This window comes from Molothrus aeneus, chromosome 8 (genome assembly GCF_037042795.1).
Source record: "Molothrus aeneus isolate 106 chromosome 8, BPBGC_Maene_1.0, whole genome shotgun sequence".
Classification (NCBI taxonomy): Eukaryota; Metazoa; Chordata; class Aves; order Passeriformes; family Icteridae; genus Molothrus; species Molothrus aeneus.
The window spans coordinates 6,141,625-6,166,272 of record NC_089653.1 but is presented as its reverse complement, the minus strand read 5'-3'; the positions used below and the strand labels follow the sequence as shown (position 1 = coordinate 6,166,272).

The following is a 24,648-nucleotide window of genomic DNA, read 5'->3' as shown; positions in this document are numbered from 1 at the left end:
ACACAAAGGGTTTGAGCAAAATGTCCCTTTTTAGGTGACAGTGTCCAAGGCCAGGTTGGATGGGGCCCTGAGCAGCCTGATTTAGTGAGTAGCATCACTTGCTCTGGGAGGGATGTGGGAACCATGTGATCCTGAGGGTCCCTTCCAACCCAAGCCTTTCTGGAATTCCATGATTACTTTATGGGTCACTGAGAACAAATGGGATCCACCAAATACTGAAGAAGTTGGCCTGCATTCTAAAAAGAGCTTCCTCAAAATACCAATGGGACTTGAACTAAGAAAGAGAAACGCCAAGAAAGAAGCCAACCACTTCTTCAAAATACCTGTATTTATTACACCAAAACTCAAAGTCCAAGCAGTTCACATACTTCTTTTCCTTCTAGGTCATCCCACATGTGACAACAAGACAAAAATGTGTGTATGTATCCAAACAAAACCACAAAATCAAATACAAATCAAAATCAAAAAAGGTACGTCCATACAAAACTCACATGGTTTTTAAATGCAACAGAAGTGGCATACACAGATTAACAGGTACAAAAAGACAGATGCATAAAATAAAAGCTAGCATTTTATGTTTCTTGTGCCTGATGAAATGTAGAACATCTCACTAGCAATAACATGGAGGGAATACAACACAGCAGTGTTAACTCAGATTGCAGCTCTTATTTACAGAATTTAGATGGTAACATTACAGAACATCCTTTCTTTCATAAAGAAAAAGTATTTTTTATTTTTCATTAAAAATACCTTATAAAAGCTGGATATTATCAACCGTTACTGGAGAGCACTGCTGCTGTCAGTGGGTATCAGAATTCACAGCTTGATTAATTAATTGCTATTCTACAGTTCAGGCTACACCTGCAGTGATTATTTCAGTCAGTTCTGAGAGACAGTAACTTCTCTCTTACCTGATCACCCTTCCAAAGGGGCCTTCATGGGCCTTCCCCATTTCAGTGCTAATGCTGACTGCAGCTTTAACACAGCAGGACAGAAATAAGACAACCAAAGGGGATTTTCTATTCTTCAGATTTTTTTAATTTTGCCTTTTTCCCACTTGAGGAAGCTTTGGCTTTGGCTGCTGGAGTTTGCTTTGCAGCTTCAGCAGGTTTCTTTTTTAACCTTTGCCTTTTGGAACGCACCAGGTCTTCACGTCCCAGCTCAATCATTTTTGCTTCCCATGCTTTCATTTCATTCTCATACCGAACCTTATCATCCTGAGCAAGCTGGAAGTATGGCTGAAAGAAAAGAAGGTACCAACAAGTTACACAAGGGGCTTTTCCTGGAAAACTGCCACACACAAAGGTGACTTAGAACAACACCTGTGCAATGAACAGCCCAGGCATTTGCTTTCTACCCCAGCTAATTGAAAAAAATAACAAAAAAACTCAAACTTGCAGAAAAATACAAAGCTTTAGCACTAAATTGCAGTTATGCCAGCAGCTGGCCATTCCCAAAGAGGAGATTTATTAAGTTCTGCTACTAACAGTTAAGGCTTTTTTATTTGAGCACTAGTTTGAGACAGCTAGACTAAGTGAGGCACAGGAATAGATATTGCTGTAGAATTATTTCAAATTATTTTTCTACAGTAAGAACATGAACCGAGGGTATGTCCTAAGTACACATGGAAAGCCACCTGGAAGAAGGGCATTCAGGAGGAAGGACAGCAGGGTACAAAATGCCTGAAAATGTCAAGGTTTAGTTTAGATTTCAGTACAGCACCTCTCCACTTTTGATTTGCTCATCTACAGCTTCATAGTTCAATACACTCAGAAAGCTGGCAGAAAATGATCCCCCAGACAACCAAAGTTAATAAAGTACCCTGCATATCACTTGGGGATTTCTGTTACTTTCCCTTGTAAGAAGTCTTTTCATGAGCAGCACATTCTTGTGCTGGTGTTCAAAGATATTATGGATGATTATAAAAAAATCAAATTGTTGCATATTATTCCACCTTCTTTTCTAGATGTTACTTAGCATCCACTTTAAGGCATACCCAACTTCCATCCTATCCTACTGACTCCTATTTCAACAAAACCATGAATTAAATAGTCACTACTGGAATAAAAGTAATGACAATCTTTTTCAAGATGCATAAAGATCTTGGAGTATTCTTCTCAGTATCATAATTTGAGTAACTGAGTTCAAGATTTTGTATGAATTTATCAATTTTGACTCAAGTTTTTAATTCTGATGAGATCAGAGCCTCATTCAAATCCTCTGACATACCTGCTTTTGGGATGCAGACATTTTTTGCCACGTATCAAACAGTTTCTTCAGCTTTGCCTAGGGGATACAGAACATACAATCCATGATTTATTTTAGGAGTAGACTGACTTCAGAGACCTACAGATGAATACTGCATGAGTGAAAGTCAAGCATAAACCAATACAAAAAAGCACAAAAGCTTGCTTCCCCTTATTTAACCTTTTAATCTAAGTAAGTAATAAACTAGAGCTCAAATCAAGCTTCTGGGCATCATCTGAGCCACATTCAGATGCAGGCCTCAGCTGAATGGAGAAACCTGCCTTGTACATGGAAAACTGAGCAACAAACTCTGTCCACCATCCTGACCTACTGGCTAAACGTGTAGGGTGAGGAGCACGTGAGGCACACAGGGTGGGTCTGCAGCACCTCCAGTGCTAGAATCCACCAGTGTAACTTAAACCACCCCAAAGCACAGTTCAGTGCAGAACTTGTGAGTTTGCTGAGGAACTCTTGTATTCCATAACACCAGCTGAACTACAGGAGGTACAATAAACTGCCAGAGCAGGAGCACACCACCACAGCTCTTTGAAAAACTCTATTTCTACATCAAAACAAAGGGAAGATAATTCTCTCCTTACAAAAGGAACAGATAAAAGTCTGTTAATATTGAAGTGCAAAAAATAGCACAGATGTTTTAAGTCTGTATACCCACACATCACTTTTTTATACAGGCCATGCTAGCAGTACAGCCAGATGGCCACAGCTTAAAAAAATAACCTAAGCAATGCAGCATCCAGATAGTGAACTACTGAACAGTATCTCTGAAAATGACAGAATCTAAACTAGATTTTTCTGAATACAATGGATATATTTTAGAAAAAGAATCTTTCCTGGCTTACCACAGGTGAATTTCCCTCACTTTCTTGAAAATTTTCTGACAGGAAGATGTTAAAGCCGCTACGAGCTCTTTTAGGTTTTCCAAGCAGATTCAATTCCTTTAAAAACAACAAGAGAAGTTATTCCATCTACCAAGTATGCATTTGTTCCAAAACTAAACTCAGTATTTATCTTTATATTTTATGCAAAAATCAAACACAAATTCTTTCTGTGGTTTTTATTCTGTAAACTGGACTGTATGTCAAGGTGCTCTTAGTGCTTTTCAAACTAATGTTAAACTACAAAAAGGTAACAACTTGAGTTTTCACAAGGTGTTGAAAAAGCAGTGATTCTTACTTCAGCTACGTGTTCCAGAAACCAGAGTGCTACTAAATTCAACTCTGTAAGGAAGTCATGATGACAGATTTTCTATTATTCTTCAGTAAGGCTTCAGTTTCTGGAGGGAAATACTGCCTGTGTGCAGAGAAGGGGGCACACACTTATCTGTGGGAGGTGACAAGGTGGAAGAGAACTGTGTTTCTGCTATCAGAATGCTTTGGCCTACAGGGATGATGGCTAGAGAATGAAAGTACAGCAAGTTATAGATGTAATTACACTTCTGTTTTCTCCAGTCCTGACATTCCCACTGGAGCCTAGGTGCTGTAAGTTAACATTTGCTTAGGTATTAGACATGCCAACTGAATTCCTTGTGGTGCCATCCTCTAGAAAGCATCAGCAGAACCATTAAGATTACAAACTCCTTTTAAGAAGGGGTCTTTTAAACCAAACTTGTTTTGCTTTTGCCAATTAGGGCAATGTCACAGTTTAATTCACAGAAATGAATTAGCAATACATAACCCTTTGACCTTTCCAGAGAAACCATAATATTGTACTGTTAAAGATGGTTCTGCCTTTAAGGATTTATACATAAACCAGGCAAAAAGGAATAGGGAAGATGGTGCCTATGAATATGCTAGTAAAGGACACAAACAGATGTCACAGCAGCAGCTACACAGTGGCAGAGCCCAAAAAAGCAAGGAAAAAAGGCTACTTCAAACAGCTGCTACCTTGTAGGGCCTAATGAGGTAACAGAAACAAGGTCTTTGAGAAAAGCCATTTCTGAATGTCTTCCCACCTGAAGAAAGTGTTGCTGGTCCAAATGTCTTTTAGTGCCTATCCTTTCTCTGGCAGCTCTAGAAATAGGGAGAAAAAAAGCATAGAGCACAATACCTCTAAGCACAAAGATCCCTGCTAGTTCTGTGCTCTTTAAGCATAGCAAAGCCACTGAACTAGCTGCCAACACCAGTAATTATTTTAGTCCATGGCATTTTGGGGGGTTAGTGTATGTTGTGTGTTTTTTTCTATTCTGAGTTGTTTTTGTATTTCTAAAACATGCTTCAACTCTGCTCTGTATACTAGACAAACATACTTAGGTTCCTTGAGAGAAAAGAAACCTGAACTTCAAAATACTTACTCTTTTTGCCCTGATTGATCTTCTCCTTGCCAGTTGTTTTCTCCTTTCCTCTTTCAGAGCTGCAGCCTGGGCTGGAGTCAGTTGTGCTTTGTAAGCAGCCAGCTGCTCCCCGTATCTTTTCCAGTCTGTCTTTCTTGCTTCCTCATAAACCTACAGCACAAACCACCACCAGCCTTAAACTTCAGCTAGATGCTTTCAGTCAGAAGCATTTGATCATTAGACAAAGGTAACACTCCTAACCTATGAGTAGAAGAATTACAGGCTGAAAATCTTACACCAGAACATCATATTTTTATCTGTTTGATTCCCTGTTCTACATCTCAGAGGAGAGAAAGGTACACAAAAGGGATGTGAGAACACCTCAGAGGTCTACTAAATATTTCCTTTAGGAAATGGAATTTAGTTCCTGACTGCTAACTGCAGTCAAGGAAGAAAAATCATTACTTTGCTATAAATGGTATTTAAATCCATTGGCAAGTCCTAGAGTTGCTTTACGTTATCCCTTGAAACTGCCACTCACAAAAACTTCACTACTTATGACTTAATTTGATGACTCTTAAAGAAATTTACATGAAGCAAATGAAGTTGGTCCTTTCATCAGAAATAACTGAGGTTTCACCTGCCTTCTACATGAGAGCAGAACAACTTTACAAAACCTGCATTGTACATGTCAGGCAATACTGCCATTCAAAAAGGAGAAAGAATTGGTTTGCAGCCCCACAGCCCCATGGAGCGAGAGCTGTGTCATTTCTCTGGCAACAGAGTAAAACTATTAAAGCCAAGGTCATGTACAAGTAGAAAGTATCTTCCTGTGTTGTGTTTGCATGGCCAGATTCTGGTGGCCAGGGGGGTACAGGGATGGCTCCTGTGAGAAGCCTGATGGAGCCAAGGCCAGCCAGCTCCAAGTGGCACCTGCTATTGGCCATCAGGGACAGTGGTGGCACCTCAGGGTAACAGGCATAGGAAGGTGAAAAAGAAAACTGCACAACTTCAGCCAGAGAAAGGAGGCAGACCACGTCAGAAAAACATTTCTACTGATCCTAAGGTCAGGGAAGGAGAAGCAGGAGATGCTCCAGGCACCAGGGCTGAGGTTCCCCTGCAGCCTGGGGTGCAGCCCATGGAGGAGACCCTGCTGGAGCAGGGGATGCCCAAAGGGGCTGTGACCCCGTGTGAAGCCTGTTCCTGAAGGACACCTGCTGGAGCAGTTCCTGAAGAACTGCAGCCCACAGGAAAGACTCACATTGTGAGCAGTTCATGGAGGCTGTCCCCTGAGGAAGGGAGCCCAAGTTCTCCCCCTGGACAGGAAGGAGCAGCTGAGGTCAGCCCAACACGTGATGGACTGACCTCAGCCCCATTCCCTGTGCTCTTGCACTGATGTCAGGAGGAAGTAGAGAAATTGGGAGTGATGTGGAGCCTGGGAAGAGGGGAGAGTAGGGGAAAAGGTGTTTTAGAATATGAGGTTTTATTTCTCATTATCCTACTTGATTTGATTGGTAATAAACTGACTTCCCCAAGTGAAGTTTGTCCTGCCCTGACAGTAGCTGGTGAGGGACCTCTCCCTCCTTCATTCAGACCCACAAACATTTTGCTCTATTTTCTCCCCCCTGCCCCTTTGGTGGGCACCTGGCATTCAGCCAGGGTCACCCCACCACACCTCCCCTGAGTTATTCCAATCTCCCAATTCTCCCAACTGTTTTGATGTCTAAACCTTTGTACACATGTGCTTTTTCAAGCCCTTTAGAAACAAACCAACCGACCAAAAAACCCCACCAGACTAAATTAAAAAACCACAAGACACCAAACCAAATAAAACCCCACCACCTGGAGAGTTCAAAGTTCTCAAGGAAAGGATAGAACCTTACCTGTTTCTGTGATGCTGGTAACTCCTTCCATGCACCTGCCAATTTTTTAATCAATTCCGTGTTGCTGGCCTCTGTAGGTTAAAAGAGAAAGCCCAGAAATCAAGATCAACATTGTATCTTTAGTAAGCTCCTTCAACTTTTCCCAAGGAAAGCTGTCACAGGTATCATCTTCCTGTACAAATGCATTTTTATCTTTCATAAAACTAACTCATGGTGGCAGTTAAAGGGCACTGCAATATTTGGGGGATGGGGAAGAGCAACTGCTCACCTGGAACACAACATGCAGTGATAAACTGAAGCACCATTTCAAGGCAGCTGCTGTTACTCTACAACAATTTCACATTTTTTGCCTTTTCAGCTGGATACTTTTCTGCACAATGCAGGATGGTCTGAATTTGGAGGGGAGAGCAGGGAAGAAATCAAAAGTAAAATTTCCAGTTCTAGATGAGACTGTGGAACTCTTGAACTGGTGAGCTAAACAGGGTATCAACTAGTTTTCCCCACTAAAATTTTCCTCAGGATTTGCCCAATATGACCATAGTTCTTTAAACATTTTAACCTTCAACAGTATTTCAAAACCAGCTTATCTTTCTATTCTGCAGCTCTCTGGCAAGAGTCACTGCATTGCCTCTAAGTGAATTTTTTGATAGTAAATCAAACATATTCACAGGAAACCATTTTCCCCTAAATACAATTACTTTTTCTCCCATATACAGTGATGCAATCCAGTACCTGCAATTTTTCAATTACTAAACCTCAGAATAAAATCACACACAGGGCTCATAATATCAGCAAAATATGTACTTCAAGTACAGAGTCCAAAAATAATTGAGAATCATAAATCATTGTTACCATATATTACCAAGGCGAGGTATTTCACCAAACGTTTTTAAAGTTACATACTATGTTCATTATTTTGACTTATGAAGCACGTGCAGGCAACGAGCATGACCGTGCTGGGTTCACGTGGGGAGTGGCACGGATAAATAGACGGGCGGGGTGTCTGAGATCACTTGAGCTCATTCCCAGAGCTCGGTTTTACACAGGCATTGCTGCTCGGGCTGTTCCGGCTCACCCGCTCCGGGGGGCGCAGGCCACGGCCCCGCTCGGGGGGGCAGCGGTAGCGGAGCCCCCACGGCCCCGCTCCGGGGGCGGCGGTGGTGGAGCCCCGGCTCCCACCAGCGCCAAGCACGGGCCCGCCTCCCCTCCAGCTCGTACCTGGGTTCTTTTCCCTAAAGGCCGACCGGTTGTCCATCACGAAACGAAAATAGGCGGTGAGGGGCCGCTTCGGGCGCTGATTCGAGCTGGTCCCCCGAGACAGGCAGCGCTCCGCCGCGCCACCGGCCCGGCACAGAACGGCAGCATCGAGGAGGGTCCCGGTGCCCCGCTCTCGCAGCCCCGCTCCCGTCCCGCAGCGGAGGAGCCGCCGCCCGCCCGCGGCCGTGACCAGGCCCAGGCCCAGGCCCAGGCCCGCGGCCCGGCCCAGCAAGGCCGCTGCCGCCGCCATGCCGGCCCGCCGCGCATGCGCGCCAGCGCGCGGCACCCTGGGACAGCGGCCTGAGGGGCGGGGCCAGGGCGGCTCCCACACGGTGACACCGGCGCTGGGTGACACCGGCACAAGGTCACCCCTCCACGAGGTGACCGCGGCACAAGGTGACATCGACATGAGGTGAGCCCGTGGCCCCGAAGGTTCCGCACCGCGGGCGGGTTTGCTGTGGGCGCCCACAAGAGCAGGCACAGCAGAACGGTAACGGAGATCAGAGACCAAGCGGGCACCAAGTAACTCGTTCTGTTAATGAGCTGTGCCCAAAACAAACCCACGGCTTCGCTGCTTCCTTCGCTATGGCTGAAACAGCAGGAGCCTCTGCTCCGACCAGTTTTTCTTTTTTTTTTTGTTTTGTTTTGTTTTGTTTTTGTTTTTTTCCTTCTTTTCCCTATCGTAGTAAACAGCACAGAATAAAGTAAACTTTCCAGCCCTGGAAACAGAATTTGTATCAAAAGCATTAACCAAGGAGTAGAAGTGTTTCCCTCCACAGATTGAAGCCGGCCACTTCATAGCATGCCTGAAGTTTTAAATAATGTACTTATCATTTCATTCTAATAATTTCAAAAGTAGAAAGGCTGAACTGCTAGGATAGCATAAGAATCAAAGACTTAGCTTCACACCTCTAAACCAGCATGATCGTAAGAGAGGTTGATTTTTTAATATTTACATACAGTTAGTATGTCCTACACATGGTGTTGGTTGGTTTTCAGTGCTCCTGCTGGTTTCTTACTGTGGTGGGAAGTCACTAATGTCTGGCACAAAGCAGAAACTACCAGGTAAAGTAGAAATGTTTTCAAACCATCCCTAACAAACTGATAAACCAAAAGAAACCAAGGCCAACTTCTGATTTCACACAGTTCTGTACAGATATTCCAAAAATTTAAGTAACTTCTAGCACCCAGAGATTGCTATTTTACCTAGAGAAAATAAAAACTGAACACATTCTGATGGTCAGTTTTCTACAATCATTTGAGCAAGAAGTATAAATTATATCTTTGCCTTCCTAGCTCCAGTGCCCCAGTATAGATATAATGAAGCACTCAGTAACAAAACCAAATCCATTTAGTCAGCTTGCAAAATGTAGTGAACAGGGATATTTTAAGATTATTAGAGCCAATCTCAATCAAGCTGCTGTTTCAAATGTCACCATTACATCATAGATAAAACTGTCCAAAAATGATATTTTCCCATATGTGACCAACCTAAGGTGAGTAAATCAGGAAACATGAAGTTAATATCCCAGGGGTAGGAATAAAAGCTGCTACTGTGCATGCTTACCACCCATGCCCCACATTCCAGTTTGATGCATATTCAAATAAAAAACAAAAACAACCCCATCAAATGTATCTGTCATGTTAAAAATGTATTTTATGATGACAAATTTCCCAATGGAAAAACAGAGAAAAACATTTTGTCATCTTTTTTAATTTTCAAGTAACCAAGAAGAATGAAAGGTAGGAAATCAAGAGTTTTTTCTGCTTTTGATCTATGTTTTAAGAACAGATTGGTTTTCCACATGCATAGTCTGAAGCAACTGAAGTGCAAGTTATTGGAAAAGTTACTTTCAAGTGTGAGGAGAAAAGTTACTTTCAAGTGTGATTTTACTGTAATAGTCTGGTATTGCAAATACACCACCTATTGGTGTGGCATGGCATGAACCTCTTTGAAATCCTCTATCCAGCCATGGGCTAAATCCACTAAGCTAGAACTAGCATAAAAATGAACTTAGAGCCCAGTTCTGAGTAGTACATGATGCAAGGCTTTATTGGACATTCTGCCTACAAGACTTACACACTACTGGCAGTTCTCTGTTAGAATGGTGGAACAAGTACTTTAAGGATATGCAGGAGTTAAAATAAAAAAAAAATAGCCAAGGAAAGTAGAAAATGTATTTTATTTATATGGAAAAGGCTACATCTGGATTTGTAAAAGGTCTGTGATAGTATTATGTTGCCCACACGTCACAAATCAGTTGTGAATAGCAACAAAATAGTTACATATCTTTCTACATACCAGTGCAATTAGTTCACATTGCAATAAAATTAAGTCAAGTATGCAACAGAATCAAAACCAAGTGTTTCTCCATAATCAGCATACAAAGATTTACAGTGCAAAGATCATTTTAGGTTTTAAGAAGTCTGCAGTCAGTCTTCAGAATATTTAATGGGTGAGATACTCCAATTATTTTCACTATTAGCAGTTGTATCTTGTCAATACTGTGCACAAGCAAGTCTAAACTGAAATGACTTACATTGTAAATAAAATAAGTCTATACAGTAAAAAAATACAAATTATATAAGAGAACTAACAAAAAGAAACTTGAACACACTCATGAAACAGACAACGTACTTCAATGACACACATACAGTATTCATCACATGAAAACGGCTACTTTTTCCAGCAAAAATAATTTCATTGATTTACAACTGAATTATAGATCTTGTAGTCTGAAGATGCAGGTGTCCAACTCTTAAAAACTATAATAAATGTTTTCTGCAAAGCATACAAAGAGGATAAATATTCTTACCAAAGTCATAAGGTTATTTTTGGAAGTTTGTTCTCTCTTGCTCCAGAAACACACTTACTTGGGTGAAAAAAATTCAAGGGGTGTCACATTGAAACCATAAACTGTGCTCCATTTCCTTCTAATTTTGAAAAAAACTAGAATTTACAGTACTCTGTGGTATATGAAAATGTCTTCAAAAGTTTACATTGCATATTTCTGAGTCCATTCTCTTGCATGTCTGTTGTATCTGTACGTGCAGAAAGAAGGCATTACAGTGAAGAGCTGTTAGTGATACACTGACAATGGCCATGGACTTACTTCATACAGCTGTTACTGAGCTTTGCACCTCTGAGCACAAAGAACACTAAAACTGTCTAAAAGCACAAAGTACACACCCACTACACATTCAAAGTTATGTACCAGAGCTGCCAGACTCAAACCCAGCTTCACAGGTTTGCATTAAATCGTGCATCCTTCATTTGTATTTCATAACTGGTTCCCTTATTTGCACCTTCACAGGAATTGGTTGTCAATCACTCCTGAAGGCATATGCTACTAAGAGTCTGACAAAGTTTACACTTTTGAGTTCTACAAAATTCAGTATAATTAACTGGGATTTTATTCTCTGTTCTGCACTGCCAGCTGCATTTCAGAACTTGAAAAGAAAATTTTCTGAAAAGCATTTTTTACTAGGTTTTAAGTCTTGGGTCTTTTCCTTCTGGTATGAAGCTGATTATTTTATAATTCCATAATCCCAAGGGTAAATGTCCTTAGAGTTGATAGCTTCCACTCAGGTCTTTACATTTGCTACATTCTACTCTTCTTGAATCAACAAGAGAAAAATACTGACAAGTTTTTAACTCTTAAGATCAGTATAGCAACTCATTTACTAATTGGTTTTCTTCTTAAGAATATGCTACCATATAAGTCTTTGGATTTTAACTTATAATAAAATACTCAGGGGTAACCACCAAATCTCTCATTTCCTAAATCCAAGGTAGAACAAAATAAAAATTTAATAGGTGGTCATTTTAAGAAGATAAAGCTACAGTCAACACTACATAGTCTCTCACTTTCCCTAGCAATGATTAAATTTTGAGATTTGGAGATGGAAAACCATCCCTCATTCATTTCCTTCACAAACAGGAGGCACAACAGAAATCACTAATAAGTAGGTGGAAAAAAAGTTGAGCCAGAAATGGGGAGAAGCTGATGCACAACCTCCTCAACTTGAACACTATCTACTTTGCAGAATGAGCTACAGCATGCAGGCACTTCAGGAGTTACATGATTTGACTATTCCAGACATTGAACTGTGAGAAAAAGGCCATTTAATCATTCTTAGTCTGGGCAGAGAAATATTAGACCACAGATGTCCATGTAAGTTCTACACGACTCCTTTGCTCTCTACTGCTCAAGGTAAAAGCAATACTCAAATCTGCCTGAATCTGTGACATGTGTTGAGCCACTGCATGCACTGCAGGAAGTCTTCAATGGCTCAACACTGAAAAAGAGGTACCAAATAACTCAGGCAGTTAAACAGAAGGTCCAAATTTCTTCTGTACAGGTTTTACAACCAGAGGATTGCAGTAGTGACAAGTAACTCATATTTGGGAAAATAATTTTTTATGCAATCAATCTGTTACACAGAAGCATGAGGGTTTTATGTAATTAAGTACAAAAAATCAGTTACCAACAGCTGTGTATGCCTACAGTTTCCTACTTGCCATGGCTATTCCCAATATTTAAAGAGCTAATCCTGTAGAAATCTAGGAAACGAGAACTGCTAAAGTTAATATTGAAGGTGCACAGCAGAGAGCCACCTGCAAGTACCACACACACAGTTATGTATGTTATACTCACTTTTCCTTGTCTGACTTGTAGATCTGTGCAATATCTGGTACTAAAGGATCATCTGGATTAGGATCACAAAGTAAGGAGCATATGGACAATAAAACTAAATAAAAGAGACACTAGATTAAGCAAGTTTGTTTACTTTATTTCTACAATTCTTTAATATATTCCAGTATACTGAAGGAGGTGGTAGGAGAGTATAGGAAGAAGAATGCATATCAGAATTAAGCTGTCATTTAACAGTTCTGCCCAGAAATGTTTATACAGCATTATTTTTCTAGGGCTGAAGTAAACACCTGACACAAGCCCAGGGAATTTGCAGCCATGAACCTGTAACTTTTGTAAGGATCTCTCTCCCACATCCTAGCCTAGGAACCCAACTACAGACTACAGTTACATATAGATATTGGTCAAACTAAGCTTTGCAGCTGCAGCTAAGGTAACTAATATTATTAATATTACATTGCCATGCAGTACTCTATTTGTGCATATCCTTTTCCACTTCTGTGCTGACAGTTATTCTCTCAATCATAAAAACATTTTACCTAAGTGTGACCTCCATTTTGGGAAATACTTGATCAGCATTAAATACAGGTACTCACTTATAACTTCATATTAATTTCCTGGTATTGAACCAAGGAGGTTTGATTTTTTTGCCTAACATTTTCAGGCAATTTGTATTTTTATGGTCAGAACTAATATGCATACAAGAGTATACAGTTAAATAATTCTAAATATGTTGTGAAAGGGAAATTCATGCTGCCATAAGAATCAGCTGTAGAATACCTTTTTTCCTCCCTGCTTTATCTTGTTAACCCAAGAACCCACTCCTATTTTCAGGAGCAGAAATTTCAGCCACTTCAACTGACTTATTTTAAGTGTCAGTAATAGTATCAGAAAATCAGGTTAGAATACATGGTCACACAGATGGTCAGAGGTGTTATAGTATGCTGTCAACTTTTGATTCAGTCAAACAAAGACTAGAAAGGTGAAACTTCCATGAGTCACTGAGCTAATTTCCAGTTTATGAAATACATAATACCTGAACATGAGACCTGCTCCACTTTATTACCAAAGAAGTGCTCAGCAAGTAAAGAGATAGAAAAATGCTGAAGATCTAAAAATTTTACAGGTTTTCAGTTGTAGATGCCAGCTGTTAAACCTAAGTGGCAATTTTCATTTGCTTAATAACTAGATACAATTTTTGGATAGCTATAAAACAACTAATTTATGTGGAAAAAAATGATACCAATTACACATAAAAGTAAATGATGTCTTTAGCAATGAGCTGAGGAAACAGAATATTAGACTTATATTTTATATGGCTTGTGAGATTACTGCACAGGCCTGTAAACAAGAGAAGTTGTTTTTCCAAGGAGGTACAGCAACTGGATTTGCATAGAGTAATTTCCATTGGACAAAGCCCCACAATTTGTTCTTTGCTTGTACACCCAGTGCAGTGACACTTTGGCACACAGCTCAGAGAGCTCCCAACTACAGGAGATGTGATATGGCTTCCTGACCTTTTGAGTCACATGAGGAATTTCTGTAATATGACTAAGTGTGCCTTAGCAATTTGAAGATGGGTGAGGAGAAGCAACAGCACCCACATTTTAAGCAGCTTTTTAAGTGACACAAAATGCCTGCAGCAGAAGAACTGCTCAACTGTTGAGTCAATGTTCCAGAAATCTGCAGTGTTCAAGTTTTGAAAAAGCTTAACTACAGGATGAGAATATTTTAAGAAAACTTTTACTGATGACTGTGAAAGGAGCTACATTTTGAAATATTCATCTTACAAAGGAATGCAAACCAGAACAAATTATCTCATTTTTAAAGAAAGTGTAATTAAGACCTTAGTCCACACAAGGATGCTCAGGCAGCCTGAAGAGTCATCAACAGGCAATCATGGAAGCTCACACAACCTCAGTATCAGGGTTTCACATTTACTCCCAAGTTGTGATTTTCAAGCCCTGCTTATCAGTTTCTCCTCCATTCAGCATGCAAAGTCAGGCCTGTACATTTCAGGCTAACTGTACATTATTATCTTACCCAACTTGGTTTAGAATATTTCTTTGCTGTGCATGCATTTTTTTGTAATGAACTCCCAATAAACTGCACAATATCTTAGATCATAACCAGAACTCCAATGGAATTTGCCTCTTCTGAAACATGCAGGATAAGTTAGTTCCCACTGTTTACCTTTAAGACAGTGCAATAATACACCAAAAAGTGCCATGGCAGTGTATGCAGCTTCATACATGCATTATCAAATCAGTGAGTTTACCTTTAGAAACAGTCAGAGCTGGTGACCATTGTGATCTCAAGATATCAAGACAAATACTCCCATTACTGTTTATGTTTGGGTGATATATTTTTGTTGTAAAAGCAATCTGTAATAAAAAATAAATAAAAAACAAATAATATCAGATTAGGGTTATTATATTTGGAATCCTTAACATCATCCCTTCCTTTCCAGTCATATCAGATCTGCCAGCACAAATTTTTGAGTCTTATCTACATCCATGAAGATAAGTATACATCCATGTATACTGTGACTCACCTTTCCAGTTTAACTTCCAAAATTAAGCCTCAAGGAATAAACTTTGAGCTAAAAACTTTCTTTTCTTAAAGAAAGGACTTACCTTTGGTGGTTTGAAAGGATAATCTGTTGGAAAGTGTACTGTGAGAAAAAATACTCCCCCTTGATATGCACTATCAGGCTGAGGAAAAAACAAAACAGATAAAACACATTAATATATTTCAGCTGTTTTGGAGCTTCCCTTCTCCTAGAGAAAATCCATTTTTTCCCCAGTACACAGCCCACTGTGGCCAAGAACTGGGAAGGCACAGAGGGAACTGAACCCTCCCACTGGCCTGCAGAGTTACATAGAGCCAGGAGTGGCTACTGCTGCAGCAGCACTGCACAGTTACTGAGCACTGCCCTGCTGGGAGAAAAAAGAGGGAGCTCCATGGCTCCACTGCACTGAAGGGAGTACAGAAACCACAGCACGTCCTCCAAATCCTGTCCCTGTGCAAGACCACAGCTGCTCTGATCTTCCTCCATTCTCAAGCTACAAACACACTTACCCTAACAAGTGGTTTCTCTTTACAGATGCAAAGAGTGGGATTTTCCAACAGAATTCAGTTCATCATGATGGTACCAGGGAGTTTTAAAACCCACAACATCTTTGTGACCCACACAAATCTGTGCACATGCATTTTGTTACACAACACGTGCACAGGTTTACATCCAGGTTGTACACTATCAAATAAAATAAGCTCCATTTAAAAACCCTCTGCAACTCCCCTACTGTTTGCAGTTAGCAACTTTAATATTAGATTTCACCCATTCTTCCTCCTTTCAGATGGATGAATCTTCCAGGCTGATCATCTATGAAAAGCAAGCTCCACATCACCAACTCAAACACCACAGCTGACTAATTAAACACCTCTAACTTCATGAAGAGCAGGGATTTTTGAGGAGTTACAGAAAGCAACTGTTACCAGACTAATAAGAACAACAATGTCACCCTAAAGTTTTAACTATTCACAGCTCAGCTGAATGTGGCTGCTGTGTCTACAGAAACCCAAGTGAATCCTTCTGTAACAAAAAGAGAAGCAAGGTATTACATTTTAAGGGGCACAATTCCTATACTTACAGGTCCCATAATAGTTGCTTGCCAATGAAACACTGAAAGGCAAAAAAGATACAGCAATTAGAGATTTTCTGAGCCTTTCCAGAACTGAAATGTACTGAATGTTCTAGGAAGAGCTTACAGTCATCTCCAACAGGTCCGGCAGAACAGTGGGCTGGGGGATCTCGCTGCAGATCACTTAGTTCCTGCAAGAAACACAGAAATACTTCAAAGACATGAAAATCCATACTACTTGGCAGCATCCCTTCCAAAGTGGGAACACAAACCAGTTTTATTAAACCCATGGGCACTTTTTGTGGTATTTTGATAAAACAGTCAACACTTGAAATGTCCATTGAAACTGAAAAAGCTTTTTTGCCAGACGGCCTGCAGCTAACACTGTGCTAGAAATTAATATCTGAAAGAATTTAAGAGTTGCAACCAAGTTCACAGTAAGTTCAATATACTTGAAGGAGACAAAATAAATAAGAAAGGTTTCTTGATTAGTCTGTAAACTCACAGATTAATTTAGTTAGGTACTAACTTGATCATTCCCTTAGCCTTTGATTTTACAAAAGTTTCTGTATTGTCCTAGTCTGTGGACATCAGCTGAGCTAAACCAGCTGATAAAAAGTTTGCAGCCTGCCTGGAGATGATGTATGAACATAATACAAAGGATCCTAACTAAATTGGAAACTAAAGGAAAAATATTAGCTCTACACCTTATTTACCTTGATTCAATTCCCTGCATGCTTGCCTTTTTTTTTTTTTTTGAATGGCTACTAAAAAACTCCCAAGTTAAAACTTAAGCACTCAGAGGAGCTTTTGGTGGTCAACTGATTTATTTCTCTTGCTGGAGTCCACACAGTCCCAAATAATTTAAAATTATTATGTGATTTCACAAAGTCAGCACTGTTTTTCATCTGATTTATCATCACTATTTCAAACAAGACAGGTAGTAATGTTAGTTCATTTTCCTCATTTGATTCCATATACTCCTTTTGATGTCTGAACTATTACTGTACTAAGGAAAGCTTTTTCCAATTCTAGGCTGATAGAAACTCTCTTGTGGGAACTTTATGACTACATGCAAGTACTTCCTTTGATATAAGTCAAAGGGTGTGTGTTTGTAAGTAACTCAATTCCTTACTCAAAACACACACATTTAAGTCAACAATAGACATAAGCAGGTATGTGAGTTTACCTTAAGGAGTAACACCAGAAACATTTCTACTCAAAATAAATTAGTCAAGGCAACTACTTAGAAAATCAAGGTTTAAACTGGAGCAAAGTTTAACTCAAGTGCAGAATTGGTGTACTTAGTGTGATCAGGCCTTACATATAATTTGAAGGGTTAAAAATCTGCACTTCTCAACTGTTGTGATATATTTTTTCCATTTATGACATCCAGTAAATATTTCAACTCAATTTGCCGTGGACTCAACACCTAAATTCAGCCAGACTTACAGCTCCACTCTTGGCCCTGAAATCAAAGAAAAGCACTGCACCCTATCTTACTACTGCTCTGAAGTGACTTCTCACAATCTTGTGATTTCAAACAAAACAAACACCTTTTCCTATACTGAAATAGCACAGGTTGGCAACTGGCATTACTTGTGTACACTTTATTCTGTTGGTGACACTGTATGCTGATCCAGAAAGAACACTCTGGGCTAGACTTGAACTAATAAAGGCACTTGAGAAATGCAGTTCCTATTTTAATCAGAGGATTCAAATTTCGTTAAGGAGTGATTCAGAGAACCAGCTATTTATGCAAAGCCAGGGCACTGCCAGTACACACAGGGAGTCAACAAATCTCAAGTTTCCAGCAGTCACCAAACATGACCAGCAGCAGAGCTGTTACAGGCACTGTCTTCTCTAGCTTGCAACTCAAGATCTAACCTAACAAGAGAAAATGAAGACTCGTACACACACTAAAACAACCCAACCAAAACCAAACAGCTGCAACCACAGCACCAAAACAGAGAACTCACACTAACAATCATGCATTTTGCAACAGTCGTTATTGACTACTAAATTCAAGGCAGTAACTGGAAAAACATGTAGTTTAAACTTTTCAGAAAGTCTCTGAAGTATATGCAAACATTCCATATGCACATAGGAACTACCAGGCAACCACTTAGAGTCACAGGTCTGTAACAGTGCTTTCGTTGCTAGATGTGTTCATCAAAATCTTTACATACCCCAAAACCACACAAATTTGTTTTCTTTCATATATACACATGTACTTAAGAATTAACAGAACTGGGGAAGGCTCCTTGGGCATACACTTCAATTTGTTCAGGCTAAAAAGGCACTGACATCTGTTCATGATTAGAAAAAAAACCAGCAAATATTTTTCATCATACATTGATGAGGCCCACAATTATAAACCCTTGTAATTAATATTTCCTAAGAACAATGAGGAAAAGGTTCTCTTCAATCAACTTCACCAACTGAGAGCAATGTTCACAAATACATTCTGAGACCTTCTGCACCTACAAAACAAAGCCAGATCAAACTTCAAAATCAGCAGAGCAAATTCAAGCTGCATTTAGCATCCATATGTGAAGCTAGTGTGGTTTAAAAATACAAGTGGTAACATCATCCAACAGTATGAACAGTTTGAATCTTTATATACAGAAATTCAGATCAAGCTGTGATAAAAAGGAAGAACTATTCAGATTTACATTGTTGATGATACTGTTTAAGCTTTAGGTTCAAAGCAAAATTATCTGGAGAGCTGTAAGATTTAGGTTTAAAGCTTTCCTATACCTTTTGAAATGGAGCAAGGAGATACCCAGATGTCCCTGAATCAGTCTGACCTGCCAGTGCCAGAACTGAACACTGCAGAACAGAAATGAGGATCCTCTAAATACATGTAGAAAAACTTCTTCATGACTGTACATATTCATGAAAGAATGAGAATACAAGAATTCTTTATACAAAGCACAGATGCTCTCTAGAAGAAGGCCAAAAATTTGCTTTGTTAAGGGACAAGGCTGAAGATTCTCAAAGCCTAACATGTTGAAACCTCATCAAGAAGCACAAGATAACTGCATGTGAGGCACTACAGTCAACACTAGAGATGGCCCTGTAGTTTTAAGTTAATTTTAAGTTAAGCAGCTTTGTCTAAGCTTTATGGATTATTACCATGTAGCTGCATGAGGCAGGCCTGGTCACTTCAAGGGTCTGCACGAATACTTTTAGTCACTGGTATAGAAAGTGCTGGTGCAAGATGCACATATGCTGACAAACAGGATCTATAGCTCAAAGCAGATTCATTTTCAATAGAGAAAGTCACCAGTATAAATTACAGTGTACACTGGTGCAACATCTTTTATGAGAACACACAAACCCAAGATTCTGTCTGCAAGAGATGCATCAGAAGGAAGAGTTATTTCAAACACTGGTGAATGTGACAGCATAAAAGCACCTCTCAAGAGCTCCAACACATGCCAGGATAAACGTGCACAGAGAAAAATACCTAAGCTGGGGACACTGTAGGAATAAATCCTCTAATCCTCTCATACAAAACATTTCAGGGTAGAATAGAATACTAATGGTTAACATACTACTGGAGATGGCCAAAGCCTCCAAATTACCTTCCCTTGCAACACACACACTCCTGAACAGCCCTGTAGACAGCATGAAGCAAAAATTCAAGTTTAACAGCTGTAAAAAAACAGGCTGTGGTAAGCTATAAACATTGGAGACATTTCTGAATGTGCAGACTAATGCCCATGGTCAATGAATAATACAGGATGTATTTCATAAAAGTATGAACACTGCAAGGCCAATTTAACACTTATATGCTTGATTAGCATCCAGGCTTTTCTCCCAAAAAGCTATTGGAACAACATTGTAAGGATACTTTGGTGATAAGGAAATAAATGTTCTCAACATAGAAGTCCTAACATGTCTTTTTTCAGTCTAAAAAAATTCAGTAAAAAAGACTGCAGATTATCTGAAGACCAAAATAAACTGCAGACAGCATCACTAAAAGCTATTTTTAACCTCCATGCACCACAAAACCACAACCTTTCTCCACACTATTATTTAAAAAATAGATTTATATTTGTCAGTTGTGTTCTTAATTTCTTGCACAAAATGCACTGTAGACCACAGATTTATTTCCTACCAATTCCATGCATACACTGCTGCTTGGAACCATTTGTTATAAAACTCCAAAGTGATTATACTTAAGACTAGTTAAAGAATTCTCTGGTTCTTCACAAATTTGGTAAATATAAAGCACATATTTAGAATAAGATTTACTGCTATAATGGTTAGTCAGTAATAAATATTCTATTTCTATACATTGTTCTAATGCAAAAAAAAAAATATTGCTAAATAGGTAGTATCTCAGCTGAGGACCTGAAAGTAAATGCAAACATTTTATGTTAGAGTCAAAAAAGTTTCCTTGTTATGTTGATTACCATCTAAAGGCTGCAGGTTTAAAGTTAAAATCTAAACCACAAATATCAATAATTTTTATTTGAGTCAATTTACAGTAACAGAAGTTATTTTCAACATAGCTTTAAGTTAGTATGTCCTGTTAGCCTATGCATATATGAAACACATACTGAACCACAGAGACATATAGTTCAACTCAATGTCTGAATGCTTCTATTCTTACTGAGTTGTAGAAGAAAACCAACCAAGCACTATGCATCAATAAGGTAAGAACAAGAGCTATTCTTAAAGCAGTGTTCAAATCTATCTCCTCCTTCCTGGTTTTAAAATGTCTTCTAAAATCTCCCGAAGTCCTGAACAAAAGTATGTACAAGACAGCCTGAGCATTAACCAGCACATCAACCTCCCACTAACACTGGGGGAGCACCCAGGTACAGGACTTATGAGGAGAACAATCTCAGCTGCAATATGGAACTATCAGGATGGCAAACTCTGCAAATTAGATATGTGAACAAAGAATTTACAACAGGAACCCTAGAAAAATGGTTCTGCATAAGACAGATGGGCAGAACTGAGACCTACAGACTATTGTGCTGAGCCTGACAGCCTGAGTTATTTTCCACCTTTCACAAAAGGCATGGTATCTCACTTTCCAGAGGTGGCAAGAATAAAGGCTTCTTTGCACAATATTTCTTTCTAAAAAACCTACACTATTTGTTTTGCTTTCATCATTTGCAACATCTGGAATTTACACTGCCCACAAAGATGTGTTGCTCTTTCACTGCCCCAAGGAACATCACAGACAGTGTAGCTGAACTTTTTCGACAGTGTAGAGACAGTGCCTCTCTCATACAACAGCAAAGCAAAGCACTCACAAGGCAAATGAACACAGGATCCTGAGCTTGTGATGAGTAAGAATCCCCCAACCCCAAACTCTCTGAGGAACTGTGAGATGAGTTTGGCATGGAGACACTGCTGACAGCTGTGCCTGCAGAGCAGGGCTTCATGTCCTCACTGTTCTTCCACCTGCAGCACCAGGATCAAATACCTCCATGTGCAGTGAGCAGCTTCTTCACTGGTTACTCAGCTGCCCATTTTTAAGAAAGCTGCCAAGCACAGTATGTCTGTCTGTGGCTAGGGTACAGCCTTGGAAGTCCATGTGCTGTCCTTTGAGGAGCCCCTTGAAGAAGACAGGCAGCCAAAGGCAGGATGCAATGACACAGATCCCAGGGGCAATATTACTTAGGAATCAGAGTCCCAACCAGTATGACAAAAATATGCTTACTAACAGGTTGACATATTATAGCTTTGCTTCCTTCATAGGTGCTGTCACACTGAACACACAAATTATCGAAATTACTCTGAACAAACAAGCTTGACACCAAAATCCCTTAGCTTCGTTTAAGCACAATTCTGAAGCATCCTAAACCCACTGAAGTTTAACTCCAGACAGTGTCTAGACTGATGAGCTCCCAAGCAATGCCACTGTGTTTGCTGAGTGTTTTGTTCTCCAAAGAATTCCTCTAGGCACTCTGAAACCACAGCATTTCCTCTACTCCAGATCTTATCCCTTCCTATCCTTCAGATACAACACAACTATCAACCTTTACAGCCAGTCTGAAATGCCAGGAAAGTAGAGAAAACAAACACACCAACATACAAATACATTTCATCTACCATTAAACTTCCATCTCCATGATTTTTGGGGAAAATTTTATGCATTACAGTGACATCAAAATAGTTTGTCTTTTCAAACTTCTCCACTTCATTTTAACTTTCCATTTGAAACAAACTTATTGCCTTGCCATTCCCTTTCCTCTTCTACTTCTTCAGAGACAGACTGCTAGCCAAATCCCTCTAGTAGAATTTTTTCTTCTCCTGGAAAGGCAGAAGAGAGTGATGAGGGTAGTTAATGGAAAAAAAAAGAAAGCCAGAAGTAGTCATTTCTGCAGCAAAGTAGAAGCAAGGGGTAACTAGTTCTGAATTTAATCTCAACTCTTCTTGGAGGTCCTTACCCAGTATCTCTTCATGTTTCAGGTGGGAATTATTGTAAAACCAGGAAATCTCATAGCACGTCGCAGTCAGCAGGTTGGAAAGCATCACTTTATTTTGAAAGAGTAGAAACACAATAAGGCTAACAGAATGAAAGATACTTAGATAAAAAGTCTAATCATAATTTCACATCTATCTGAAGTTCTTAAATGCCACATTAAAGAAAATTGTGGCTTTCCAATATGTATGAATGTCTGTAAAGCAGAAAGAAAGTTATGCAGGGAACATGATAAAAGTATGAAGGCTGATTCTATTCTAGCAGGACTTCATTTGGAAAGCCCCAAACCACCACTCCATCTCAAAAATACTAGATAACCAGACTCTCCCCTTTGTCTGTTTATCTTAGAAAGAAGCTGGACAAGAATTGTAAAGAGATGGTATTCAGAACAATCCTTTTCTTGAAACTAGGGTAAAGAGATGTTGAAGAAGATGCGCAAAATGAAAGTGGCAACAAGAGGCAAACCATTTGTATAATATGTAGAAGCAAGACAAAGTTATTCCTAAAGAAACCCACTGTAGTAATTTGATATATTGGTCGAATGCAACATTCATGACAAACATGTGATATGAAGGAACAAAATTGTCTTGTGTAAAGGCATAAGCCTCGCAGCATGAGACAGGACTACCAGCTTCTGGTAGAAATCCATCCAAAGTTGGTATTTACTGTAGGGTGTCCCAAATCTGCCTACTGTGAGGTTAATCGGTCACTACAGAATCCTACTTCTGCAATACCAATGGCTTCCGATAGCAAAAGGGAATCCTGCACAAGAAATAATCGCACCGTCGCGTACCCAGGATAGCACCGATGCCGCCCTAAACATGGCACAGCAACAGCAACCAAACAGCGCGGATTCTGTTCCACGGCCAAAGCACGAAGCTCCGCTCCCCCCGGTGCTGGCCGCGACACCCGGTCCGTGCGGTACAGCGACCGCCTCAGCCTTGCCAAACAAAAGGAAACCGGCAACTCACAACTTGAACCAGGCCATTTATCCGTATCAGCCCAAAACACCACAGCTGGGATACACTCAAAGGTCACATCAAGAACTATGCTGACAACACTTCTTAACCCTGCCCGGAGCACAGCGCGGAGCAGCCGTGCACAAGGGCAGTGACTGATGCTGTCCCTGAGCCCTGCTGAGGGTTCCCCATCAGCACCGCGGCTTTCCCCGCTCCCGCACCGCCCGGAGCACCGCGGCTGCTCCGCCAACGGCGCCTTAGGGCACCGACTGGGGCTGCGGGGCCTTCCAGGGGGCAGAGTCCCGAAACCGTGAGGCGGCCGACGAGAGCCCCGCTTCCCCGTCTCACACCCACTCTGCTTCCCCGGCTGCCGGCGAGGGAAGGACGAGTCCTGGCAGAGAAAGCGCGCGGCAGCGGCTACCGCGACACCTCTGCTGAGCCCGCTCCGGCCGCCGCCTCAACCCCGCCAACAAGGGGACAGCCCCGGCGACTACCCAAACGCAGGGGGACCTTTCCGCCCCCTCCCACGGCTCGGCCCCACTCACTTTTTGTATCCGCTTCAGCGCCATGGGAACGCGCGGCGGAAGCGCGAAGCAAGCGGCGGGAGCGCGGGGCGGGAGCGCGGCCGGGGCGGGGCGGGTGGCGGGAGCGCGCGCCGTGGAAAAGGGAGGGGCGGGGGTGCAATGGCCGTGCCCTTTGTGTCCTCCTGCGCATGCGGAGCCGCGGCCGCGCGCGGGGCTCGCCGGGAAGCGTAGTCCGCACGCGGGGCGGCGCTGCGCGGGTGCGGAAATCTCGGTCGGGCCGGGCCCCTCAGGATGTGCGGGGCCGAGTGAGGAACTGCGACTGTCAGTGTCTAGTGAACACAGAGGTGAGGAAGAGGAACGTGACCGTGTGAAGCTTCAGAACTGCATACAAGGAAAAGGTGTGTCATATTCATGATGGTGTGCGAGAGAAGCAGTAGGCGTGGGGGTTGAAAAGTCTGTTAAACAGGTCATAGAATCATTAAAGTTGAAAGAGACCTCTAAGATCAAGTCAGTGCGGAAAAATCACGCAGAGTCCACTGGGCACACACCCGCAGGGTTTTCTCTCTCAAGGTTTGGATTACACAGGCTCTTTTACCCCGAACTCCCAGCTGCACCTTGCCCTCTTCCTTTCCCCATGGGCTGAGGTACTAGGAAGGTACAGCCTTCCCGAACTGCCTAGCACATATTGTCCCCTCGTATATGTAATTTTCCCCAAAAGTTCAGAAACTCAGGGGCCCA

At 41.0% G+C, this 24,648-nt stretch overlaps 2 protein-coding genes across 2 annotated transcripts; both read right to left on the bottom strand.

The window, feature by feature from the left end:
* Positions 1–310: 310 nt before the first annotated feature.
* On the bottom strand, positions 311–7,927 carry TFAM (transcription factor A, mitochondrial). Its single transcript, XM_066554586.1, has 6 exons — positions 7,639–7,927; positions 6,421–6,491; positions 4,559–4,708; positions 3,108–3,203; positions 2,230–2,286; positions 311–1,238 (listed from the first exon to the last, which is right to left on the bottom strand). The coding sequence occupies exons 1-6, from the start codon at positions 7,925–7,927 to the stop codon at positions 1,020–1,022; spliced, it is 882 nt and encodes a 293-aa protein (XP_066410683.1). The 3' UTR covers positions 311–1,019.
* Positions 7,928–9,841: 1,914 nt separating this feature from the next.
* On the bottom strand, positions 9,842–24,021 carry UBE2D1 (ubiquitin conjugating enzyme E2 D1). Its single transcript, XM_066554928.1, has 7 exons — positions 23,932–24,021; positions 16,104–16,167; positions 15,986–16,017; positions 14,969–15,046; positions 14,611–14,716; positions 12,336–12,429; positions 9,842–10,719 (listed from the first exon to the last, which is right to left on the bottom strand). The coding sequence occupies exons 1-7, from the start codon at positions 23,953–23,955 to the stop codon at positions 10,674–10,676; spliced, it is 444 nt and encodes a 147-aa protein (XP_066411025.1). The 5' UTR covers positions 23,956–24,021; the 3' UTR covers positions 9,842–10,673.
* Positions 24,022–24,648: the final 627 nt, after the last annotated feature.